Source organism: Panicum virgatum, chromosome 1K, assembly GCF_016808335.1.
Source record: "Panicum virgatum strain AP13 chromosome 1K, P.virgatum_v5, whole genome shotgun sequence".
Classification (NCBI taxonomy): Eukaryota; Viridiplantae; Streptophyta; class Magnoliopsida; order Poales; family Poaceae; genus Panicum; species Panicum virgatum.
Genome location: NC_053136.1, coordinates 7,702,518 through 7,728,679, shown reverse-complemented (window position 1 = coordinate 7,728,679; position 26,162 = coordinate 7,702,518). Strand labels below are relative to the sequence as shown.

Here is a 26,162-nt window from a genome sequence, read left to right as displayed (position 1 = left end):
TCTATCCCAAATATAAGCAGATCTCACCAAAAATCAGCCCCGGCGGTATTTCATTTGAACTCAGAATTGAAAGGGGAACGAAGGGGATCGAGATCCCCATCTGCCTCAATCCCTAGAGATCTCCTGAGCAGGTTTGTGAAGCTTCGATCGATCCTTTGTTTTTCTTTGCTAGCTTCTCGATCGTATTCGTACGTATAGCCTGTAGTTGTTTCGGTACCACAGCAGCATATTGTTCTTCTTCTCCAGTTGTTCGCCGTTGGTTACTGCCTGTGGTTTCCGATCCAGAGAAAGGCATGGGCATGGGCGGCCTGAAGAAGATGGCGCTTCTGGACGCGCAGCGCCGCCCGCCGGCGTGGCTGCGTCGGCTTCGGGAGACAAAAAAATTCTTCGAGCCGTGCTCGCTGCACGCGGGCGCCTTAGGCCGCTCGACCAGGAGCGCCGGCTCCTGCAATTACTTCTGCACCAGCTGCGACGACGGCGGCGCCCTCTGCTCCGGGTGCCTCGCCGACCACGCAGGCCACGAAATCATCCAGGTACGCGCAGTACTGTCTCCATGGCAAAGCTCTTGTTAGTTTCATTTCGAGGTGACCTATGTCTGACGTGTGCTCTGTGGGCGGGGCGCTGCAGATCCGGAGGTCTTCGTCGCACTGCCTTGTGAAGGTGGCCGACCTGCGACGCCTGCTCAACGTATCCTACGTGCAGACGTACATGATAAACGGGGAGCCGGGAGTTTTCCTTGATAAGCGGGCTCTCTCAGGGAAGGCGAAGAAGCCTGCCGCAAACAAGTGTATGGAATGCAATCGGGGGCTCAACGACGCAGACTGCCTCTTCTGTTCGCTTGGATGCAAGGTGATCAAATCTCGCCCGCTTCCTCTGTGGTCCGATCAGATTTTATGTATAGCTGATGAGCAGGTTGTTAATTGTTACGCGGGCCTGGTTGGGGATTGGAACGTAAACGCGTAATAGTGCCAAATATGCATGTATCGCGGTGAGCTAGTGCGATATCTACATGTTACATGTTTCTGAAAAACTACCGTGCTATATTTTACTATGAAATGGCGGTTCTACAGTAGCTATAGCTATATGGGGACATTATTATAGGGTAATTAACCAGCCATGGTTATTAGCATCAATCAATGTCTCTTGCTTATAGTCCATGATTGGGAGTTCAAAATTATTGCAAAGTCCAGCTACTGCAGAACACACTCTCCAAGGCATTCCCCACACATGCCACGGTGGCGAGCACGATCTTCGACGACAAATCATTATTTTTTGCTTTTGTTGTTGTTTCTTTCCGTGACTTTCTACTTTTAGAAGGTTATCTAGATATCATTTTTCGCACAACTTTCCCGATCAAGCCCGACAACCATATTGAGCTAGCCTCTTCCAGTGCATCATCTCCACGCGATAACATAGGATGACACAGCCGCTATTTCCTAGGCCACCCCACCCGACCACACATGCGGCCACCGCCGCCACTTCCAATAGGTCATGGATAATGACGACCACTAGTGAATGCTCAAACAACGGCCGTTGCATCTTCCAACCCCTTTTTCCTCTTTTGTCTTCCCCTATCTCTCCTCCATGGCCCCCCTTTCCCCTCCCTCCTTCCCAATGGCTTGGACGATAGATCGTCGTTGTGGATGGTTGGATCTGCTTTTTGGTTATGGTTTCCCCCAGATCTTCCGGTGGAGAACACATCATCTACCGGCGCAGCATTGCAATAGTAGGCATCAACTATTACTATTGTGCGCATAGATGAGCATGCGCCATTCACATGGGCCCACCACCTCCCCTAGTTTCACTATCTTGGTTCATGCACGAGCAGGTTGGGCTCACTTGGCTATCTCAAAGTGGCTAGGAGCAGGCAGCGTTGGCCTCATCTCTAGTTCCCACAGTGGACAAAGATGCACAAGCTTGATCCTTCCGGCTGCCAAAGTGTGTGTGGAGCCCACGACTGTTATTTTGGTGGTGGTAGTAGGTTGGCGGCAACACTGGTCCTGGAACAGATACCTGCTGTTGGTCCACTATCACAAGAACTCACCTTCTGGCCTCCGATATGGTCCTCGCTCCTCCCTTTAATGGATCTCTCTTGCTACTCCCATAGATTCAATAGGGGGAATTCGGTCGCTTGGTGATATCTCGGATATGGGGCACAATCAACAAAGATGGTAGTGACTACGTACTTCTAGTTTTGATTGGGGTGGGCAGTGGAGGCAAAGTGCTCTTCCGACAACAATGGCACCTATGGGCACCACTTCCTAGCTTTCTGGAGGCATTGTCACAGTATCCTCCGATCCCCACCTCACCATGGCTCATGCCATGGCGGATTTCTTCATAACACAGCAGGGCTGCGGTCACACAAGGTTGATATGATTGGATGTCAATGTTCTCCTTGGAGGCATCTTATTGGGAGAAGCACCCTTGTGGTGCATGTGGTGTCATCTTGAGGTCTTCGTCCGGCGATAGCATCCTAAGCACCGACCTGGAGCAAGCTGATGGCCTCTGTTGGAAGTTGAAGCTATTTGAGTGCATTGTCCAACAAGCTCGGCAACTCTGACTGATTTAGTCCCCTTTTTCATTAATTTTGAAGGTGTCTTCTTAATTAGTGGTTAGTTGTGCTTTGTATGTGTTTGTGTTTTCCGGAGTGAGTGGAAGTGCAAGTTCTTAGATGGTTAATTAGTGGCAATATGTGATGCAATTTAGAGTGAATTGGTGAGTTGTTAGTTCGGTAATGCTTCGACTAAGTTGTCTCAAAGTTTATTATTGCCCAAGCAAGCAGATTCATAGATTAGCTAGTTGGTTCAGTCATCGTACCGAAGTTGTTTGGGAAAGTGTGGTACACCCCCAGTGGTATTTGGGTCTAGTTTTGCTAAAAGAATGGGTCGCCACTTGTTTTTGTTTTTTTGTTTTTATAATACTAGCAGCAAAACTTTTGCCATCTTTTCCCAAAAAAAAATCCAAGAACTTGTCAGTACAATTTTCAAAAAACTTTTTTATACCTTTTTATGAGAATTTTGCAAAGGAACTTTTCTAGGGAGATTTTTCATTAGAAATGAAAATTCTACTTTATTTTTTTTGGAGAACTTCTTCAAATAAATATCCACAAAAAAATCTCTATAACACTTATGCAAACATGTTTTTGGCAAACTCCTTCTAAACAAGTTTTTTTCTAGAAACACTCCAGAACTCTTTTTGAGAAGAGAAGAAAAATGGACGTTGATGAATATGAGTAGATCCAGTTGTAGCAATAAGAAAATGGAAGTAAGTAAAAAAGGACCAGAGCAAAAGGACTTCTGCACACCCTCCTATCATAGTTCTGGGTCCAATAGTTAATTGGGGCTTAAATATAACTTTTGCATCTTTAATGTCTCTGGGTGTTTTTCTTTTAAAATTGTTGCTTGGCTATACGTACATTCAAAATGCTACAAAGGTTCTTTTTGTGAACTGTTGGGTAAATTCACATCATAACTTATGCAGAACACTTTCCTTAAGTTGGAAATTCACAAAATTTATTACTGATGGATATCTGTGACCAGCTGTTACATACAAGCTGGACGGAGATCCAGCATATTTTAAAATAGAAGTACTTTTTTATTAGATATTTGAGTGTGTACTTATGTTATTCCTATGTCATTTCGAAGCTGTTATTAGATCAAGATCAATCCATTTTCCCTCAATGAGCATATTTCTTGAGTAGTAGGAACTATAGTTCAATTATAAGAACAAGGATAGATAGGGTTCTAGTACAATTATACAACAAGGACAAGTTAGATAGGGTTCATATAGGGGCAGCAGGGCTGGGAATTATTATTTTTTTCCTTTGTTCAGGGGGGCAACAGTAGTAAGTTTTTTTTTATTTTGCTTGAATTTGAACTTTTTGGTAGAAATTCAAGTGCCTCGAAGGTGGGAATGAGGGGGACTTAGCCCCTGCTCCCTCCCTGCCCCCATATATACCGAAAGAAAAATAGGTGAGCAAGAATGGGCATGTCTGTTAATCCTTAAATTTCACCGCAAGTAAATTACCCAGCAGGCCACCTGATACATTTCTTAGTGCGTAACATTTTAGTGAACCCACAACATTTGATAATAATGACTGTATCCTTCTCTAAGCATATTTTACCGCACTCCACTGAATTCTACTAGTTAACATAGCTGACTGCATGTGAATCATTACAAGTTATAACTTGGCACCTTTTCTTTGTATACTGTATACTTCTTTTCAATCTTCTGAGTACTTGTGTTTTATCTATATATATATATATATATATATATATATATATATATATATATATATGTATGATGCTACACATGACATACATATGCTTGCTGTTGCTGCTGCCTTTGGTTTTAATTTTTCTTTTTTTCTTTTTTTTTTTGCTAGGCTAATGGAATAGAGGACCTGCTTGATTTCAACATAACATTTGCTGTCGATCCAAGAGGCGACAGCTCCGGAGAAGAGTCAGAGTCAGAATCAGAAACAGAAATAGAAACAGAAACAGAATCATCAGACGATGACGACACATTTCTGCTTCCAACCAAGTCTCGGAAGCTCGGAACTTCACCAGGGTCGCCTAGGCAGGTTACTGCTAGAGGACGCCGGTCTGGGTAGAAGGGCAAGACCAGGACCAAACTGTAAGCTACTCCGGAAGAATCAATAAGCAGGTCGCTTGTCGTCCAGCAAGGGGGGAGTTCTCGATAGAAAGGCCCTGCACACTGGGGCCATGGACCAAAAACCTGCATGAAATAAAATGATGATGAAACTGGGAATCGAACATGTAGACCTGTTTAAATTGTTTGCTTGAATATCTGTTTGGTTTTGTTAAGTTTGACATCTTGATTTTTCTAGTATTATATATGTGTCGTTGTTTTGTTTCTTGATATTTAATAATTTTGGTGCGAGTATTGTTTGCTGCATCAGATCGACAACAACCCTATGTGGATGATTAATATTAGATAGAAAAGAAGGCTGCACTGAGGCACAGCGCAGATTAGATGTTGAGCCTGAAATGAAGAGAAAAGAAGGTAATTAAGGCATGAATTGCAATCCCTCTCTAGCTCGGCATGGAGCGCCGCCGCCTCAGGTTTGTTTTGGAAGTTGTACATGTTTCTGATCAGTGTGACGACCTTGCATTGTGTCGGCGTCCTTGATGTACTTGCTTGTAACTTGATGGATCATGCTTGCACGTGCGTGATGCTTTAATTTGACCCATGGATTTGCTAAGGTTAATGAGATAAGTACATGTAGTTATATATTATTAGCCTCACTCCTATCATAATGTTTCAGAAGAGGTAAAAGATTACAGCTGCTGGTTTCACACGATCGAGCCATGTCCAATCCGTTGCGTCAAAACGCATGCCTTTTACAAGTTACATCAAGTACTAGTACCGTACCTTACACTACCGGACTCGCCTACTTTGCCGAGTGCCAGAGACACTCGGCAAAGGCAAGAAAACACTCGGTAAAGAAGTCGCCGAGTGTAGCACTCGGCGAAGTGCACACGGCCTTTCTTCTACCGGCGAAGCCGACTATGCTGAGTGCTTTTTCTCGGGCACTCGGCAAACGTTTGCCGTGTGCCACGCCGCACTCGGCAAAAAACAATGAAACGGGACGGCCGAACGGGACGAACGGGACAGGACGGGGAGGGGAACTTTGCCGAGTGCCGGACTCGTGGCACTCGGCAAAGATCCAAAGTTCGCCGAGTGCCAGATCTGCAGCACTCGGCGAACTTTGAAACTTTGCCGAGTGCCAGACGCGTGGTACTCGGCGAAGTTTGGATCTTTGCCGAGTGCCACGCGTCTGGCACTCGGCGAAGTTTCAAACTTCGCCGAGTGCCTAGCTAATTACACTCGGCAAATCTGTTTTCCAGTAAATAGAAAAATGGTTGCTTTGCCGAGTGTCAGGCTAAAAACACTCGGCAAAGCTTGCTGTTTTTTTGTATTTTTTCTGTTTTTTATGTAATAACCACATTCATCATCACAAAGAAAGCATATATATACATTCCAGACAAGCAATATAGTATATATAAGGCACATCCATCACAAATATCACATAATAACACAAATATCTCACGCTACGTCGCACGAATATCACAAATAGCATAAGTCCAACATCGATGCCATAAGTGTAACGTTTAACAAGCACAAGTCCAACTAATTAAACAAGTCTAGTCCAACAACAACAAGTCTGTAGAACAAATATCATAAACAACTCTAAATCAGCTAGGTGGCCACTGCGACGCTGCCGGTGCCAGTGAATGCTCATTCGGAGGCTCATTTGACCCCCAATCGATTGATTCTGCAAAAAAAATTGACATAGGATTACATCTTGAGAAAATTGTAAGAGTTCATGTCCCTCTTGATAGTATGACATTTCTAAACTCAATTTGAAAAGATAAAATATTAAATGAATAGCCGCTTTTCAACTTTCATATCATTGACTTAGCTCATGTATATATCAGCTGTGATACCTTCTAATCATTCTTATTAAAGCATATGTCATTAATCAACCAACCACTAAGTGAGTCTAGATGTTCTTTCAGATATAGCACATGATATATTGACATAAAGTATCTCAAAATTTGAATATGTATGTGCAAGCAAAGTAAATCTATATATCATACTCACAGGAGTGCCTGTAGCGCCAGATGGAGGAAAGATAGAAGGAAGGCCTAGCGGTGGCAGCGGTGGTGGAGGCTAGGGCATCATTGGCGGCGGTTGATAGTTGATTATCGCGCCAAGGCCTTGGAGGTATGAGAACATGGTCTGCATCTGTTGTTGCGCGGCCTGTCGCTTAGCAAGAAGCGCCTGCTCCATCCTCTGCCGCTCCTGCATCTACTCTTCCTGCCACCTGCGCCCTTGCTCCTGCCTTAGCATCCGCTCCTCCTCCAGCCTCGCCTCGATCTCCTCCCGCCTCTTCGTCTCTTCGTCCATCCGGGCCTATAAGATTTCACCCAAATGTTACAATGCGAACAAAAGATAACTAAAAGCAACGAACGACAAATGGAGCAGAAATAACCTGGATTGCACGCACGCTGGCCACTGAAGTCTCAGGCCGTGAGCGTATTGGTGGGGTCGAGTCGGTGGTCCTTGCCCGAAGCTGGGAGAGAGTCGGCGTACTGGCTGTGTCGACAAGGCTGTTGGCGATCCAGTAACTGCCGTGCTTCTTCCCTCCTCCTGCCTTCATGATGGCTTCTCCAGAAAGGGGCTGGGTGGCCGGATCCCATGTGTCCCCATGGAGCGCCTTTTCCATCTCCGTGTACTCAGTGATGCGCGTGTGGACGCTCGGGTTGTTGTACGCCTCGGGTGGATCCGCCGGGTTGTAGGAGACGTCGGACGTCGCCCTGCCCTTATGTGCCATACAGTATGCCTGGAAGTCGTTGCATTCCTGGTCTTCATGTGACTCCGACTGCAAGCAAAGCGAAAGAATACAATGATTAGTGAGAATGCAAAATTTAGAGTTTGAAAGTACCAAAAAGTGTAATGACTTACCCAAACATCCCTGTACTCGGGAAGGCCTCGGTTGCCTTGATGGTGTGGCGCACCTTGCATCAACAAGCGGCGTCCCGGCATAAGTTGTGCCGCTGAATCCACTCCTCGCTAAGCCACATGTCCACCATCATTTCCCAGCACGCGCCCTTGCCGGCGCACCAGTTCTGAGGCACCTACACATAATGGAAGCAAAGTGGATGACATTTCCGAAAATGAAATTCAAAACAAATGAGTAGTGATTCCGTCATTTACCCTCAAGTATTGTTCCCGCATGAGGAACATATTTCTTGCTACGTCCTTGCCGACCTTCCTTTTTTCCACATCGGCGCAGTAGGTAATTACGGCCTGAACACGCGCCTCGTAGTGCATGTCCTTCACTAGTTTGCGACATGCTGTGTCAGCCACCTGAGCCGCTATGGCCTCATATCCTGGCTCGCACCTGTAGAAATCCTGGATATAGACTCGATAATTGCAGTCAATATTCAAAGAGTTTCAAATATATGGTAACTATTCACCAATATAGTGCGACGACTTACCCAGAATTCTCCCACCACCCGTCTCGCCTTGTTGCCGAAGGACCTCCCTTCCCGATCTTCTGCATTTGGGATGGCGATGTATGCCGGCTCTAGGATCCCGGCATGCATCACCATCCCAGGGAAGAGCTCCCTGCATAGGGTTCCCAGGATGCCGTTGGGCTTCCTTTTGTGGGCACCCGCCTGCACGCGCATCCAATACCTATAAAAGTGTATAACATAAAGTATTAGTGTCTTATCATTTTGAACATATGAATTGAAAAATAAATGTCATTGTGCATAACATAAAGTATTACCTGTCCGGTACCGGTCGAATCATCGGGCATCTCGCAAGAGGTATCGGCCGCTGCGGCAGTTGCGACGGTCCTCGCAACCACACCGCCCTCGTATCTCCTGCTGCCTCCTCCTCCTCCTCCTCCTGGTCCTCCTCCTGGTCCTCCTCCTCCTGTCTCGGCTCCTCCTGCTCCTCCTGCTCCCGCTCCTGCTCCTCCTGCTCCCGCTCCTCCTCCTCGTCCTCCCCTGGCCTCCACCACCTATCTTACCTCCTCTCGTTCACCCTGGCCCTCGTCCCCAACGCCTCCTGGACCCCTCTGAGGCATTGGACCCCCCCCTGCTCCACTGGACCCCTCAGGAGCCTCTTGCTCTCCACCACTACTCCTGTACAAGGCGCTCAGGAAACCAATCTTGCCCCCGCCTGGCATTTCGAATCAATAACCTGCAATGAATAATTGTAAACGAATCAGCAAAAATGAACAATATGTACTTAACAAATTATGCAAAATAAACAATAAATATATCTACAAATATGCAAAATCAGTTCATAGAATTAAACATTTTGGTTCATAGCAAATTATGCAAAAATAAAATAATATATATACATAGAATTAAATAATTCAGTTCATACATGTACTAGAAATAGTCATCATGATCGGGATTAGCTGGATCATAATCCTCATCATCACTATTAGGCTCCTCGACGTAATCAACATTATTCGAAGGAGGAATGTCATCTTCACTGTCTCTGCCCAAATGCAGCCGCTCGAGTAATTCTAAGTCATGAGCATTTTCAACCTCGTCTCCAGCTTCCTCGTCAGCAATCCTTTCATTGTCCACTTCCATTCCCATCACGTCACTTAAGTCTATCTCGAAACTCCCTTCTAGTCCTTCTTGAAAGAACTCCCTGCCATTGTTGTAGTCTTCATTGTTTGGGACAGGAAGTTTGCCGTGTGGCGATACCTTACACACAACATCCCAACCCTGAAGATGTTTGTCGGTTTGGCACGGATATGAGAGATAATAAACTTGTGTGGCATGTTGAGCCACAATGTAGACATCGTCGCCTGGTAACTTTGAATCCTGACGAATTTTGACTAGGCCAACATTTGGGGTCCGCCTGATTAATGTAGGATCAAACCAATGGCATTTGAAAATAACGGGAGTCTGTGGTACGGAACCTTGAAACTTGAGTTCGTATATTTCTTCAAGTCTTCCATAATACTCGACCCCATCTTGGCCTGGCGTAAAGACTCCAGTATTAGTGGTTTTTCGATTGGGCCGACTTTGCTCGTATCCTGTTGTGTGAAAGCGATATCCATTCACGTCATAAACGTTAAATGACTTAACCCTATAGCTAAATCCATCAGCCACTTGCTCAACTCGGCACTCATGGACGAATCGGTTTGCCCCTGAAAGCGAAAGGGACAAAGTTCGTCATATTGTTCGAAACGTTAAATGACTTGAACCTTTAGCTACAGCAAAGATCCTGTGAATCGGAGTTTACCTTTTGTTGCAACCAATAAATGAAATCGGGCTGAGAATTTCCGGCGCCATTTTTAAGAAGAGACTCCGATTCGTTCTGGGTCGGAGACCTTGAGCGATGCCAGAATTGACGAAGAAATTGCCTGTGTGAAATATGATCAAAGGGTTGGATGCTGCTTAGTGCAAACGCAAGAAGATGTTAAATGACATGCTGAATCGTGGAACATCGTGAACACGTTAAATGAGAACTTACCCTATGTATGGCTCCACCTCAGAAAGGTTGGTCAACAAATAAAGCATGATACGGCGCCACTCTTCATGGTTCAGGGTCTTGTACCTCGCATCACTTGCACTTCCAAGTTGCCCTCGGAAAATGCTGAGACTCGATTCATTATCGCCAGCATTGTAACGAGGAGGTGGATTATGCACGCTGGGAAGCTTCTCACCATAGTATTTAGTCGTGAAGTTTGACACCTCCTCCAAAATATATGCCTCAGCAATCGAAGCCTCAATTTTTCATTTATTCTTAAATTTCGTTCGAAGAACCTTCTGGCATCTTTCAACTGGATAGCACCACCGGAACTGCACAGGCCCTCTCATTCTTGCCTCATAAGGCAGATGCAGAAGCAAATGCTACATTGGATTGAAGAAGGCTGGTGGAAAGATTTTCTCCAACTTACAGAGCAACACGGGAGCCACTTTTTCCATGTCCGCAATAACAGCCCAAGATAACTCCTTAGCACAAAGCTGACGGAAAAAATTACTCAACTCTGCTAGCACGAGCCATACATTATTAGGTAAGTAGCCTCGAACCATCACCGGAAGAAGCCGCTCAATCCATATATGGTAGTCATGACTCTTTAGCCCGTTGATTCGCATAGTAGTCAAGTTCACACCCCTCCTAAGATACGCTGCATATCCATCGGAAAATTGTAACTTTTGGATCCACTCTAGTGCTTCTTTCTTCTGGGCCCTCGTGAGGACGAAGTCGGCCTGTGTCTTCTTCCATTTCCTCCCGGGTCCAGGAGTCCTCATTTCGTATCTTGGTCTATCGCACAACATTGCCAGATCCACTCTTGCCTTTACGTTGTCCTTCGTCTTATCAGAAATGTCCATGACTGTTCCAAAAAGTGCCTCCCCCCAATTCTTTTCATTATGCATCACATCAATGTTGTGTGGAAGCAGAATATCATCAATATAAGGGAGCCTCCATAGCCCAGACTTCTAAGTCCAAGCATGTTCCTCACCGTACCCAACAAAACCACCGCCATCGTTGAGTCGGAGAGCGTCTATCTGAGCATGAATCGCAACACCCGTCATGATCGGCGGTGCAATTTCTGTAACTTTTACACCTTTCGTGAAGCTCTTAACGTCTTGTCTAAAAGGATGGTCAGCGGGGAGGAATTGTCGATGTTTGTCAAATGACGAATACTTACCCCCCTTCCTCAACCAGATGAACTGCAAAGCTGCCTTGCATGTTGGACATGGGAACTTCCCGTGAGTACATCAGCCGCAGAATATGCCATACGCGGGTAAGTCATGCAGGGAGAATTGGTACCAAACATACATTCTAAAATTTGTCTTTGTTGCTCGGACATAGGTCCACACCCCTTCGTCCCATGCCTTGACCAAATCATCAATCAGAGGCTCCATGTAAACACTCATTTTATTCCCCGGGTGCTCTGGAATAATCAATGACACGAGTATGGACTGTCGTTGAAATAGGACCCCTGGAGGGAGATTCAGAGGGATAACAAACACAGGCCAGCATGAGTACGAGGCGGCCACCATCCCATAAGGATTGAACCCATCTGTTGCAAGCGCAATACGTACATTACGAGCTTCATTAGCTTTGTCACAGTGAATCCTATCAAAATTCTTCCATGACTAACCATCGGATGGATGCACCATCCAGGGTTTCATTTACCGACCGGACCGGCCAAACCGCCGGGGTCCGCTACCGGTATACCGGTCCGGTTTGGCCAGAAACCGGTCGGTACCGGTCGAATTCAAATTTGAATTCAAAAAAGTCAGTTCAACCGGTTCGTACCGGTATACCGGCCGGTTTGACCGGTTTATCGGGCGGTTTGACCGGTTTGAATTCAAATCCAAATTTAAAATCGCATGTGTAACCGGTTTGGAACGGTATACCGGCCGGTTTGACTGGTTTACCGGCCGGTTTGACCGATTTACCAAGTGGGCCTTAATGGGCCGTCTCATTTTTTTCCTTTTCTTTTTTGGTTTAACTTTAAATGCCCGAAAAGTATATTAAACGAACGAATTTTTGAGAAAATTTGACACCATTAGATTCGTCGCACCTTGAAGTATTTTTTGGGAATTTTTCATTTTTTTGAATTCAAATTTGAATTTTGAATTTGGGCCGGTTTGGTACCGGCCCAAATCGGAACCGGACCGGACCGGTTTGACCGGTCAAACTGGACCGGTTCCCACCGGTTTTGTAAACCTTGGCACCATCTTGTCAGGGTTGTACCGAACACCTTTCTTGTGCCAGGTCATCTGTTGCGCGGATTCCTCGGTCATGAATAGTCGTTGGATCCTCGGAATGAAAGGATGGTAGCGTAGGAATTTCACGGGAATCGTGAGCTGCTTCTTAGGCTGACCATCACCAAAGTCCACTTCGAGGAACCTAGAGGCTTTACATTTTGGACAGTAAGCATCTTTCTCATGCTCCTTCCTAAATAAGATACACCCATTTGGACAAGAATGTATCTGCTCATATGGCATCTTAAGTGCACCGAGAATTTTCTGTGCCTGATACATTGACTTTGGCAGAATGTGATTTTTTCTGTGCCTGATACATTGACTTTGGCAGAATGTGATTTTCTGGAAGCATGCTTCCAAACATGGTCAACAGACTATCGAAGGCGTCTTGGCTCAGGCTAAACTGAGACTTCAAGGCCACTAGCCGTCCGATGCCGTCCAGCTGAGAAACCTTTGTATGACCGTGAAGTGGTTTCTGTGCAGCCTCCAACATCTCGAAATACACCTTTGCGGATGCCTCTGGCTCCTCCTCCTGCGGTCCTTCACCGAAATGTGCTTCATGATAGTCATGTAACATGTCTCCAACCCCACCATCAGCATCACAATCATCGATGCGTTGCCTCACGACCTCGTCCCTCATACGGTGGCCTTCACCATGAAAGATCCACCGGGTATAGTCCGGCGTAAATCCATACTTGCAAAGATGTTGGCCCATAACCTTCTTCGTTTTCCGTTTCTTATTTCCACATCTGTTGCACGGACACCACAAGAAACTCGATCCTTCAGCCTGACTCCACGCGGCTTCCAAAAAATCATTGGTCTTTCGAATCCATTCATCGGTCATGGTAGCCTGACTTGGACGGCCCGTGTACATCCAATGACGGGCATCCATCCTCTAGACCGGAGTGAGAATAAAAATCAAATGCAACTACGTGTTGTCCCTACATTCTAATAGGTGAAGGTAGGTCCTAATCCCACCCGAGGATGCGTACATACGGTCAGTTTTCATGGTCCACTACCATCCGAGACAAAATTTCGGCAGCACCTCCCCGCTGTTCTCCAGATACACGTCCCAAAAGGGAGATTGTGTATCCGGAGAACAACGAGGAGGTGATGCCGAGACTCTGTCTCAGATAGGAGTGGACCATGAAAACTAACCGTATTTACGCATCCTCGAGCTGTCCAAATAACGTGGACAATTCGAAATAGATACAATTATAGATATGCAAAGATCTGCATATCTCAATTGTATTTCTTCCGAACGGAAGACACCTAACTAGGTTGCGGTTCCATAATCTACGAACATTATCAATAACGGGGGAGGTTGCATTACTTACCGAGGGTCGGCGGTGTAGTCGTGGCCGGCGTGGAGTGGACTCGCGGTTCCGGCTTCTCGCCGAACACGTCACGGACGGCACCGGGGGCGGGAACGGTCGCACCGGGGCGGAGTATTATTACCGACAGACTTCATACCAAGATGTATTTCAACTATAGATCCAGGACATGTCGCTCAGATCAACTATAGAGGCATGCCTCTGTTCCCGCTGGTTGCTTCTGATGAAGGGTTTACCGGTTTATCTGGCCCGGAACCACGCAGATAGCTCACCCGGCTAGTCTCCGTCAACTCGCCGGCCGCGTTAAGCAATCTCTGGATCCATGGAAAAGACTCAAGAGTACCTGTCTTTGAAATTGATTTGCATGGATCGTCGTTCTCGGCGGTCGCGGATGTCGTCGTCTCAAGGAACGGTTGAACGAGGCGGCGAACAGTCCGACCAACTTGGCGTTGGAAATTCTCTCCTCTGGTCAAGAAAGCGCCGAGGCATTGGTCCTTCATTTGCTTGCTTGCAGGGCTGCTTGCACCTGCACCAGGCTGTGCTAGCTCGTGCACTTTCTCTCCTTCTAGTAGCATTGATCGCTGAGTTCCAACAAGTGGTGTGGTCCACCAGCAGCTAGCTTTCCGGCTGGGTCTTCTTTCCACAGATGGAGCCATTGCCATGCCACACCATGGAATGGAATGGAACATTCTGCAGCCGAACACACTGTCACACTCACGCACACGCACGAGACTCCAGCTCCAATGGGATCGGCGCTCTCTTGCGTCCATGCTCCTAGCGTCTCCGGCGACGCGCAGCAGCCAGCTGCTCCGCCGGCCATGGTCATCGCCACCGACGGCTCGCTGGGGAAGCTCCCCATCTCGGACCCGCCACTCGCCTCTGTGTCCGACGTTCTCGGCAGCGCCGACGCCGCCGCGTCGCCGGCCTTCTTCGTGTGCAACTCCGACGCTTCTACGCGCCAATTTACACATACCTGCAAAAGTGATAAACAAGAGGAATACCCCTTAGTGGCAGTTCAGACATGATGTTTCTGTCTTCTATTTTCTGGGAAGCCTTGGCACTCTGTTCTGAGAAGACTTATTTCTGAGAAGCCTCAGCTACTATTAACCACAGTAGCTGACAAACTGAGTAACTGACATCGTCGAAGCAGAACTAATCATGAAGCATTCGAGAAGCTTTTCATCAGTAAGCAAAGGTCAGAGCAACCTAATACGGAGTAGTAATTGTAGGAAAGTAGGATGCGTATAATATGGTCGATTGTATTGCAATGAGCCCCTTGGGCGGTATATATAGGAGTACAAGGCTTGGAGGGCAAGCCACCTCCCCTAGAGATAAGGAAGTCTATCACGGGATTACATCAATCCTAAACTACCATATCCGGAGTTGCCTAATATACTCTAACATCCCCCCGCAATCGTAGCAGTAGCAACACGAACGGTCAGACTGGAGAACAATGGAGATGTATCCCCCTGCAGTCGGAACGCCGGTGCGAAAGCTTTGACTGGAGACTCATGCAGATGATAGCCCTTTAGTGCCGTAGTAGCCGAATTCGAGGTGGACGTGGTCGAAGCCGTGGAGGGGGCGCGGGTCGAAGCGTCGTCGAGGTGCTCGAGTACACAAACTCAGCAGCTTCTTGCCGAAGACAGCAGCAGGACGGTGCGGCAGATGACGATGGTAGACGGCGCGGTTTGCGACTTAGGTCACGCTCAGGACAGGGGTGGTGACGGCGCAGGTTGCAGCAAGTGTCGCGCTCAGATCAGGGGTGGCGACGACGTCTTCCTTCAGGAACATCGGCGACTATGTCCACACGAGAACGGCTCGAGCCGCGGAGGCGGATCGAGCGCCTGCTTGACGAAGACCGGCGATGAGTGGCGCCACCGCCTGAAAAGGCGACGACACCGGTAGGGTGGGCTTGATCACGAACGTCATCGCTGCAGCCTGGAGGGCGCAGCAACAACCTCGTCCTTCGGGAGTGTCGACGATGAACGGCGACGAACGGTAGGGCGACGCAAACCGATCTTAGATCGAAAAAAAAAGAAAACCAGCAACAGCAAACGAACCATGGATACATTCTCGGGGTACCCCTAGCGGTGCCCCTCCCCCTCCCTTATCCATTCCCCCCGTGGTCAACATGGGCAGAGAAGAAAAGGAGGGAGTGGGCCGCCGGCGCTACCTTCTCGATTCCAGCGCGGCGGTGGCGTGGCGGCGGGCCTCCACCTCCAGCAAGTGGATCCGCTCCAGGAAGGCGCGGATCGGGACTTTGGGGGCGGCGCCGCCGCGGAAGGCGCGGACGAGGCCGGTCTCGACGGGTCGGGAGGCGACGGCGGCGAGGAGCTGGGAAAGCCGAGATGGGGTGGAGCCCCCACGATGGCGCGGCTCGCCGGCGACGGCGGAGGAGCGACGTGGTGGCGGAGCATGGAGGCCGGAGCGAAGCGGGGTGGCCCCGCTGCAGCTCGTCCCAGTGGCGGATCTCGTCGGTCTTTCGATTGAGAATGTTCAAGGATGGGATTTTTCTTATTCTAAAAAAATATTTTGCTTCTCTGAGTTTGTTTCTCGATGACAGGGACAAAATCTTTTAATTTGTAGTATTTTTCAAATTCTTTTGGGGTCATTGCATTTGTTAAATATTTGTGTATTGTTTTTATCAGGTACTGATCAAATGAAAGAATAACTTGACTCATTGATATTCATCTTCGCTGGGTGGGATTTTTGTGGCCGTCATATGGGTTGATTGCTCACGATGGTGATGATGTTTTCTTGCAGTAGTTTCGAGCGAAAGATCTACCTGACGCATGCATCAGGCCAACACCAGTGGAACTAGCTAGGCGTCATTTTTCCTCCTTTGAGATGTTGTTGTGATACTTTCTACAAGTTTCAGCAGTTCTCCAGGATTTCGCGAGCTACGAAAGATTCAATTATCACGTTTCTATATATGCAGGCGAGGGATGTGTTTGATTGGTGCTGCGTAAAGCTATTGCAGGATTGAAACATGAACGAAAAAGAAGATTAAAGTGTAGTCTTCTAGCTTTTTTTTTGTTTTAGAGCTTTCTTTCTTTTGCCTTTTAATCCCTCATTTGAGATTTAGAGTCTAAGAGCTCTTGTACTTTAGCTATAAACATTCACTCATGAATGTTCAAAGCTAGGATTTTCCTTAATCTAAACAAAATTGATATTCATCTTCAGATTACTTATCTCTTCCAATAATCGTTTCTTAGTTTAATTAACCTTTAATTTGAATCAAAGATCAAAACAAAGTAGTAATGTTTAAAATACAATCTTTTTAGGTCTAAAAATGGCATACAATCTAGAGGAGCACGCATAATGTAACAACATACTTACACAATATGTCCATGTGCTATGAGTGTGCGCTCATCACACAAACAGCCTTGATCCAAGCTACGGAAAAATCAACTTATTTGGCCCAACAGCAAAAGCAATCAAATGCTACATGTACGTTTCTTTAATTCAACAGCAAAAAGGGGTTGAAACAAAAAATCAACTTGTCTCCATCCAGAGCTGTGTTCTCCATCCTCTCCTCTATATATACGGCACCAATGCTTCAACCTGCACATCCAAATTTCACAAGCCACAAAATTCTCAACACTTGCACACGAGATTATTATTCCATATGGGTCTGCTGAGGCTTTCCTGCTTCCACCGAGGCAGCGTCTCGCGGCAGGTACACCGGCCGGACTCGCCAGTGCCAGCCTGAAGGGTCATCGCCGCCGACGGTTCGCTGAAGGAGCTCCCAGCGCCGTGCCCCCTCGCGGCCGTCTCCGACGTGCTCGGCCTTGACGGCGACACGCCCGTGGCGTCGTCCTTCGTGTGCAACGCCGACGCGCTCTATTTCAACGAGCACCCGCCGGCGCTGGCCCCCGGCGACGTGCTCTGCCCGGGGCAGATGTACTTCGTGCTCCCGGCGGACTTGGTCGGCCGGCCGCTGTCCGCCGACGACATGGCCGCTCTGGCCGTGCGCGCGAGCGCAGCGTTCGCGTCGTCCGGCAAGCCACAGCAGCGGCGGCGCGGCGGCAAGACCAAGAAGGCGGTGCGCATCATGCCGGTGCAAGAAGCCGAGAACGACGTTGACTTGTTCAACGAGACGCTCAACGAGCTGACGCTAGGGCAGGCCGGGGCGTTGCTGATGAGCCCGGCGGGGAGGAAGGGCGACGAGAAGCTCGCCGCCGCGATAGAGCGGTCGCGGCTGAAGCGCGCGCTGAGCATCATTCGAGAGTAATAAGCGAGCTGAGCATGCATCATTCTAGTTTCACTTTCGTTTGTTTTTCTCTTTTTTGGAAACCATTTTGTAAGCTACAAGCTTAATGGTTTGTTAGATTTAGGAAAAAGGAGGGCTCTTGAGATAGCTGAAAAGAAAAAAAAAAAACTGAATAATCCAGTAGTTGCAAAATTACATGAATCCAAAAGGAATGGTTCGTGTGGATCTTCATTCTGGTGTTCATATATACCCTGTGTTTCTGACTTTTGACAGTCTACTCCTATTCATGTATGAGGAATTTTTCTATGTCTTAAAAGAAGTTTTTATTATAGAAAAGATGTAGGATTGATCGATCAACTAACGAAAGAAGCAAAGCACAGAACATGTCATTTTCCTCACAATAAATCGTATTATTTATCATCTTATATGTTCATCAAGCAGAGCAGTGGTAAGAAGTTCATCAGTGAAGGAATATGCACTCTTATCTAATCCAAGAAACATCACACACGCCCTACCTTGAAAAAACAAAATTTTCAAGAAAAGTCGATGGACAGATCGAGCTAGCTCTTCAACCTTGCAGTTTCATGGTGTGATATATAGGTTCCACTAATCCGCTATGCCGGATCAGAGAAGACAAGAACACACACACACACACACACACATCTCATCGATTAATACTTATGTCGCTGTTGATCATGCCGTCATGCGTGTCCTATCTCGCATTCATTTGGCTCTTTATATTACTTACTTCTTTCCCAAGGTCCGAGCAAGAAATGAGTGCAGAAACGTCAACCTGAACGTGCACGAGAAGCAGAGATGAAGTTTCCATGGTCAAGGATGGAAGTCAGTTATATTCAGTAATCAGGCATATCGGCAGTAAACCGTGTCCCCGGATCGACACTCAGATGTATGATTGTTTGATGCTTTCGTGTGCATGGTATGTTCAACAACTTCATCCATGGACGACTCACTGACTAGTATAGTAGAAATCTACTGATGGGAGCTAGAAAGGCTTCATCTGGCCAGACACCATGCGAGGGCGTAACACTACTAGAGAAAGAACCATCAGTACCGGGTGAAAATGAGCTTAAGTACCAGTTTTGCAACCGGTACTATCAAACCGAGACCAATGTGACTGCCTATAACACCGGGTAAAACACCCGGTACCTAAGGTACCCTTTGGTACCGGTTGGTTAGCAACCGGTACCGATAGCCCCCACGCCATTCTGCTCACATGGCTCGCACCCCTCCCGTTACGCTCCCCATCATCCTCTCTCGTTACGCTCCCTGTCATCCACTCCTGTTACGCTCGCACCTCACAGGTGTTAGATATCTAGGCAATTTTCGGTATATTTTAATTCCAAAATTAAATGTATAAACTAACAATATTTCTATGACTTTAAGGAGTAAAATAAAACATGTGAACATGTTTATACTTATCACACATATAAGCATAAACAATATAAATAACCAAAGTTTCAGGGAGTACCCTGAAGCGGGGCCGTTGCCGGAGGCATTGGCTGCGCTGTTACCAACTGGAGTAGACATCTACTCGGTTGGCCTCAGTCGAAGTAGTCGAACTAAATCGGTGCAGGAAGAAGTTCGCAGTGCAGTCCCGCGAACGGTCACCAAGATGTAGTCGACGTAGTCGTTCGGCCACCAGAATGTAGTCGACGTAGTCGTTCGGCTCGTCCACCAGGAAGTAGTCGTACAATCGGGCAAAGCCTTAGTATTTTTGAGCAGTCACGCTAAAGCGTTACCCAAAAACCTGATTGCCCGCCTATTCCGTGCAGGATCTCAAGGCGAGCAAGGTTTCGGAGGCCTGCTCACGCTAATTCTGTGCGCGCAGAAATTAGCGTTGGGGAACTCAGTTGTTGCAACTGGAGAGGGAGAAGAGAGGAGCCGAGTTGCCTCAGTGCTCTGGTGCAGAATGGATGAGGGGAATGGCACTCCTTATATAGTGACTCAGGTGCTCAGGATCGTTGAACCTGGACACCATCAGAGTCATTTAGGTGATGCGGTTATGGCCATTAATTACAGATTTAATTGCACGTTTAATCGCACGATTAATTGCTGTCAACGGCAAAATAGCCATCACATCGCACCGCGCCGCACCGCACCAGCACGTCACGTCCGGCCGCGCACGCGCACGCGCACCGCACCGCACCGCCCGCCCGGCCGGCCGGCCGCGCCGCGCCGCGCCGCGCCGCGCCTTGTCTCGGCCTCGGCCACGGCCACGGCCCGGCCCGGCCCGGCCCGGCCCGGCCCGGCCCGGCCCGGCTCGGCGAGGCGAGCGAGCGCGCGCGCGTGTGGTTCACCGTCCTCCTCTTACCGGCTTCACAAGTGGTGTACACGAAGTCCACCTTTTAAGTCGGTTGAGATCCTCCTCAATTCCCGGTACGGAATTAAGCATTGATTCCCTAGCATTAATAGTGGGCTTTAAATTCTTTTAATGTTTTAGAATGAATGGGCCAAGCCCATTACTCCAACAATCCCCACCAAGAAATTCAAGCCACACTAGAAATACCCTCATTCCCTCATTGATATACCAGTATTCGACAGAGACTATTAAGTTGAACTTCCATCTAGGACAAAGGCTACACTTATTCACAACTGTGCAATGGACTATGCCTTGAATTGCCAGTTTTGTGCAAACAAGTTTGACCAGAGCCCTACACTGGTACTAGGCTGCATAAGCATCCCCGCGGTTTGGAGCTTATAAGTCATACTCCAGGCCCTTCATGAGTTTCTTGAGAATACCCAATTCTCATAGACCATGACCAGTGGTCAAACTCATAAAGGTGTGTTCCTTTCAGATGTTCTGTAGGACAACATCTTTGTTTCAAGAAAACAACTCATTTGTTTAAAAGAAACCACCTGGCACACATTAAGGTATAGACCAACCTGCCATACAGATTAGAAGAGAAATGCACCTTAAACACGGAATGAGCCCTTTTCACAAAGGTTCTCTTCTCACAGTCAGACTTTAGTTTGTTTCACCATCCTAATTCACGGGATCTCCGATCACATAGGACAGGTTTCCACTATAGAATGACTCACGTGGGTCTCAAGCCCAATTCCATAGATGCATTGTCTATGACATTTTGTGAAAGACCCTTTGTAAACTGATCTGCCAGATTTTTAGCCGTCTGAACATAGTCCAGGGCTATAACTCCGGAGTTTCTCAATTTTCTGACAGATTTCAACCGCCTTTTCACATGTCTAGATGACTTCATGTTATCCTTTGAACTATTCACCTTGACAATTACCGTTTGATTGTCACAGTTCATTAGGATTGCCGGTAACGGTTTTTCAACTATCGGCAAGTCCATAAGGAGCTCACGAAGCCACTCAGCCTCAACAGTGGCGGTATCTAATGCTGTGAGTTCTGCTTCCATAGTTGACCTCGTTAAGATGGTCTGCTTGCAAGACTTCCAGGAAACAGCTCCACCACCAAGTGTAAACACATATCCACTTGTGGCCTTTATCTCATCAGCATCAGAAATCCAATTTGAATCACTATACTCTTCTAGTACCCTTGGGTACCCGGTGTAGTGAATTCCATAGTTCATTGTCCTCTTCAGATAGCGCATTACTCTTTCAAGAGCCTTCCAATGATCATCTCCCGGGTTTGAAACAAACCGGCTCAGTTTGCTTACAGCAAACGAGATGTCAGGTCTTGTAGCGCTCGCTAAATACATTAATGAACCAATGATCTGAGAATATCTCAGCTGATCTCGCATTATCCTTTTGTTCTTTCTAAGAATTAAACTGGCATCATATGGTGTTGAGACAGGTTTATAGTCGCTATAACCAAAGCGACTTAACACCTTCTCCACATAGTGAGACTGTGTAAGAATCACCCCACCATTGATCTCTTTTACTAGTTTTATATTAAGGATAACATCAGCTTCTCCCAGATCCTTCATCTCAAAATTTTGAGATAAAAACTCTTTGACTTCCTTAATCACATTAAGGCTAGTGCCAAAGATCAGTATGTCATCCACATACAAGCACAAAATCACTCCTTCAGCCCCACCATAGCGATAGTACACACATCTGTCAGCTTCGTTCACAACAAAGCCGGCAGAGGTCAAAGTTCTATCAAATTTTTCATGCCACTGCTTAGGCGCTTGCTTGAGACCATATAAAGATTTTGACAACTTACAAACCATTCCTTCTTGACCCTTTGATACAAACCCATCCGGCTGATCCATATAGATCTCCTCTTCTAACTCTCCATTGAGGAAAGCCGTCTTAACGTCCATCTGATGAACGAGAAGACCATAAGAGGCTGCCAGGGAAAGTAACACTCGAATTGTGGTCAATCGGGCAACTGGTGAATAAGTGTCAAAGAAATCTTCTCCTTCTTTTTGGGTATAACCCTTGGCCACAAGCCTAGCCTTGTACTTTTCAATAGTACCATCTGGCCTAAGCTTTTTCTTGAACACCCACTTGCATCCAACCGGTTTACATCCATAAGGACGTTCAACGACCTCCCAGGTTCCATTAGACATAATAGAATCCATCTCACTCCTTACTACTTCCTTCCAATAGTCAGCACCAGGAGATGAATATGCCTCTTCTATGGTTCTGGGTGTATCATCTATGAGGTATACAATGAAATCATCACCAAAAGACTTTACAGTCCTTTGTCTCTTGCTCTTTCTCGGAGCATCATTGTTATCCTCCTCAGGATTTTCTACAAGTGTATGTTCATTGTGTTCTATCGGCTCAGCAGAGCCATCATCCTCGATGAACTCTTGTCTAGATGAACTTGTTTCATCTCTCATGGGAAAAATGTTTTCAAAAAATGTAGCATCTCTGGACTCCATTATATTACCAACATGCATGTCAGGTACTCCAGATTTCACTATTAAAAATCTATATCCAACGCTGTGAATAGCATAACCTAGAAAGATACAATCCACAGTTTTAGGTCCAAGCTTACATTTTTTGGTTATTGGCACACTCACTTTTGCCAAACAACCCCATGTACGTAAGTATGACAGTGTTGGCCTTTTCTTCTCCCATTTCTCGAATGGAGTTATCTCTTTATTCTTTGTAGGAACACGGTTTAGGACATGACATGCAGTCAATATAGCCTCACCCCACCATTCCTTGGAAAGTCCCGCTGTATCTAACATGGCGTTAACCAAATCCGTTAGAGTGCGGTTCTTTCTTTCGGCAACTCCATTTGACTGAGGTGAATAGGGAGGCGTCCTTTCATGAATAATACCATGTTCCTCGCAGAATAAAGTAAATAAATTTGAGAAATACTCGCCACCACGATCTGACCTAACTCTTTTGATCTTTCTCTCAAGTTGGTTTTCTACTTCAGCTTTATAGATTTTAAAGTAGTGTAAAGCTTCAACAAATAGATGTAACAAAATCTAGTACTATCATCAATCAAAGTCATGAAATATTTTTTACCACCTTTTGTCAACACTCCATTCATTTCGCACAAATCGGAATGAATTAATTCTAAGGGTGCCAAGCTCCTTGCCTCCGTGGTCTTATGAGGCTTACGAGTTTGTTTTGATTCAACACATACATGACACTTAGAATTTTTGACAAAAGTGAACTTTGGAATTAAGCTCAAATTAGCTAAGCGCATCATACAACCAAAATTAACGTGACAAAGCCTCGAATGCCAAACATTTGTTTCATCAACGTTAATAACATTGTATGCAATTTTATTACAAACATCTGACAAAGAAAGACGGAGCAAGCCTCCGCTTTCATAACCTTTTCCAACAAAAGTACCAAACTTACACAAGATACATTTATTGGACTCAAAGACTAATTTGAAACCATCTCTACACAGTAGAGAGCCGCTGACTAAATTCTTCTTGATGGTGGGGACATGCTGCACGTTCTTCAGCTGCACGGTCTTCCCCGAAGTAAACTTCAGATTTACCGTACCAACACCAAGAACACGCGCATGTGATCCGTTCCCCATCAGCAAGGAGGAAGTCCCGCCGGTCTGGTAAGAAGAGAACAAAGAAGCATCAGCACAAACATGAATATTAGCACCAGTGTCAACCCACCACTCGGGTGAACCAAAGACTGAAAGAACAGTAGGTAATAAATTACCGTACCCCGAAGTTCCTCCAGGCTCGCTAATAACCATGTTGGCGGAGTCGTTGCCTTTGCGGTTCGGACACTTTGCAGCAAAGTGATCCGTACTAGCGCACACATAGCAAGCTCCCGTCTTCTTCTTCTTCTTAAAAGTGGTTGTCTTCTTAGTCTTTGGTTGGTTCTGCGGTGGCTTTTTCTTGTTCTTGTGGGAGTTGTTCTTCTGAACAAGATTGGCACTTGAAGCACCAACAACTCCTTTCCCACGTATGTCCTTTGCTCTCGCCTTCTCCTCAACATCAAGAGTCCCTATGAGTCCATCTATTGTGAACTCCTGTCTCTTGTGTTTTAGAGAAGTAGCAAAGTCCCTCCAAGAATGTGGCAGCTTAGAGATTATACCTCCAGCCACAAACTTATTGGGTAACACACATGGGGACTCTTTGCTGCAATTTTTGAGATCTTTTGCCAGAGTATGTATTTTATGAGCCTGTTCCACTACAGAACGGTCTTCGACCATCCTGTACTCAAGGAACTGCTCCATGATATACAACTCACTCCCGGCGTCAGATACTCCATATTGAGCCTCAAGAGCATCCCACAATGCTTTGCCAGTTGGCAGCCGGATATAAGAATCCACCAGGTTATCACTGAGAACACTAATGATCAAGCCTCGAAAGAGGATATCAGCCTCATCGAACGCACTCCCTTCCTCTGGAGAGAATTGTTCAGGCTTACCCTCTTTCACATGGATCACTCTCGATAGTGTTAACCACAGTATAAGCCGCTCTTGCCAACGTTTGTAATTTGAACCATCAAAAGGTGATGGTTTGATTGATGCAGCAAAGCTAGATACCGAAAGCCTATTAACATAATCAGGTTTTTGGATTGTTAGATATCTAGGCAATTTTCGGTATATTTTAATTCCAAAATTAAATGTATAAACTAACAATATTTCTATGACTTTAAGGAGTAAAATAAAACATGTGAACATGTTTATACTTATCACACATATAAGCATAAACAATATAAATAACCAAAGTTTCAGGGAGTACCCTGAAGCGGGGCCGTTGCCGGAGGCATTGGCTGCGCTGTTACCAACTGGAGTAGACATCTACTCGGTTGGCCTCAGTCGAAGTAGTCGAACTAAATCGGTGCAGGAAGAAGTTCGCAGTGCAGTCCCGCGAACGGTCACCAAGATGTAGTCGACGTAGTCGTTCGGCCACCAGAATGTAGTCGACGTAGTCGTTCGGCTCGTCCACCAGGAAGTAGTCGTACAATCGGGCAAAGCCTTAGTATTTTTGAGCAGTCACGCTAAAGCGTTACCCAAAAACCTGATTGCCCGCCTATTCCGTGCAGGATCTCAAGGCGAGCAAGGTTTCGGAGGCCTGCTCACGCTAATTCTGTGCGCGCAGAAATTAGCGTTGGGGAACTCAGTTGTTGCAACTGGAGAGGGAGAAGAGAGGAGCCGAGTTGCCTCAGTGCTCTGGTGCAGAATGGATGAGGGGAATGGCACTCCTTATATAGTGACTCAGGTGCTCAGGATCGTTGAACCTGGACACCATCAGAGTCATTTAGGTGATGCGGTTATGGCCATTAATTACAGATTTAATTGCACGTTTAATCGCACGATTAATTGCTGTCAACGGCAAAATAGCCATCACATCGCACCGCGCCGCACTGCACCGCACCGCACCGCACCTGCACGTCACGTCCGGCCGCGCACGCGCACGCGCACCGCACCGCACCGCCCGCCCGGCCGGCCGGCCGCACCTCGTCTCGGCCTCGGCCACGGCCACGGCCCGGCCCGGCCCGGCGAGGCGAGCGAGCGCGCGTGCGTGTGGTTCACCGTCCTCCTCTTACCGGCTTCACAAGTGGTGTACACGAAGTCCACCTTTTAAGTCGGTTGAGATCCTCCTCAATTCCCGGTACGGAATTAAGCATTGATTCCCTAGCATTAATAGTGGGCTTTAAATTCTTTTAATGTTTTAGAATGAATGGGCCAAGCCCATTACTCCAACAACAGGTAGTACTGAATCCACCACAAAATACTGAATCCGCCGATACAAAATTTACAGATCCCACAAATCATTCAAAGAATCAATCACAAATACTTCTAAATCGATACAATCCATACAATCTCAATTTCAGAAAAGTTTCAAAAAAGAAGGAAAAAATCCTCACGTGCGGCGGCGGCCGGCGGAGGCCCGAGGACCCCGCAGCGGCGGCCGGCGAAGGCCCCGAGCGCCAAGCGGC

The 26,162-nt window shown here is 46.8% G+C and overlaps 2 protein-coding genes and 1 long non-coding RNA gene across 3 annotated transcripts; 2 read left to right on the top strand and 1 right to left on the bottom strand.

Annotated features, from left to right (window-relative positions):
• The first annotated feature begins 293 nt into the window (after window positions 1–293).
• LOC120652161 lies at window positions 294–4,612 on the top strand. The gene is made up of 3 exons (XM_039929898.1): window positions 294–533; window positions 628–849; window positions 4,385–4,612. The coding sequence occupies exons 1-3, from the start codon at window positions 294–296 to the stop codon at window positions 4,610–4,612; spliced, it is 690 nt and encodes a 229-aa protein (XP_039785832.1).
• A 3,189-nt stretch (window positions 4,613–7,801) lies between these two features.
• LOC120648604 lies at window positions 7,802–8,091 on the bottom strand. The gene is made up of 2 exons (XR_005665014.1): window positions 8,028–8,091; window positions 7,802–7,941 (listed from the first exon to the last, which is right to left on the bottom strand). It is a non-coding gene; the product is annotated as an uncharacterized LOC120648604 (long non-coding RNA).
• Window positions 8,092–17,207: 9,116 nt separating this feature from the next.
• Window positions 17,208–18,142, top strand: LOC120648593. The gene has a single exon (XM_039925326.1). It carries the CDS (start codon window positions 17,520–17,522, stop codon window positions 17,850–17,852), a length of 333 nt encoding a protein of 110 aa, XP_039781260.1. The 5' UTR covers window positions 17,208–17,519; the 3' UTR covers window positions 17,853–18,142.
• The last annotated feature ends 8,020 nt before the right edge of the window (window positions 18,143–26,162 follow it).